The sequence below is a fragment of the Penaeus monodon genome, chromosome 34 (genome assembly GCF_015228065.2).
Source record: "Penaeus monodon isolate SGIC_2016 chromosome 34, NSTDA_Pmon_1, whole genome shotgun sequence".
Taxonomy (NCBI): Eukaryota; Metazoa; Arthropoda; class Malacostraca; order Decapoda; family Penaeidae; genus Penaeus; species Penaeus monodon.
This window is the reverse complement of record NC_051419.1, coordinates 17587178-17587563: the sequence shown is the minus strand read 5'-3', so window position 1 is coordinate 17587563 and position 386 is coordinate 17587178. Positions and strand designations below refer to the sequence as shown.

General features: G+C 32.6%; 1 protein-coding gene across 1 annotated transcript in view; it reads left to right on the top strand.

The window, feature by feature from the left end:
• Positions 1-386, top strand: part of LOC119594840 (SHC SH2 domain-binding protein 1-like) — a 79152-nt gene that overhangs the window by 18642 nt on the left and 60124 nt on the right. Inside the window, exon 7 of the mRNA XM_037943927.1 lies at positions 18-26. Coding sequence (XP_037799855.1) covers positions 18-26 — 9 coding nt within the window. The remainder of the gene's footprint in view (positions 1-17; positions 27-386) is intronic.

The following is a 386-nucleotide window of genomic DNA, read 5'->3' as shown; positions in this document are numbered from 1 at the left end:
TTGCAAGATTGGATTGATTGTGTGAAACCAAAAAATTACCAAAGCTAATATTATTGATATGCAGAATGTGTAAAGTACTGAAAAATGTTACAATGGAAATCCTTATTCATTGTAGTGTTACAGTGAGGTTGCATGTCATCAAGCAATAGCAGCTGCCTTTACACCCCCAGCTCCCTTGCAATGACTGCCTTTCAACAGTTATGAATGGGATGGAAATCTTTGTAATTTTATGTCTCTTGTGTAATGAATAAGCCCATCTGCATGATGTGTGAAGAAAACAGGCATAAATATCAACAATATTTTCAGATATTGACCTTGCATTTTTTTTATCTACTTTAATTTAATTTTGAAATCTTCACCTTCAAAAATACTAATAAGTATTCGGA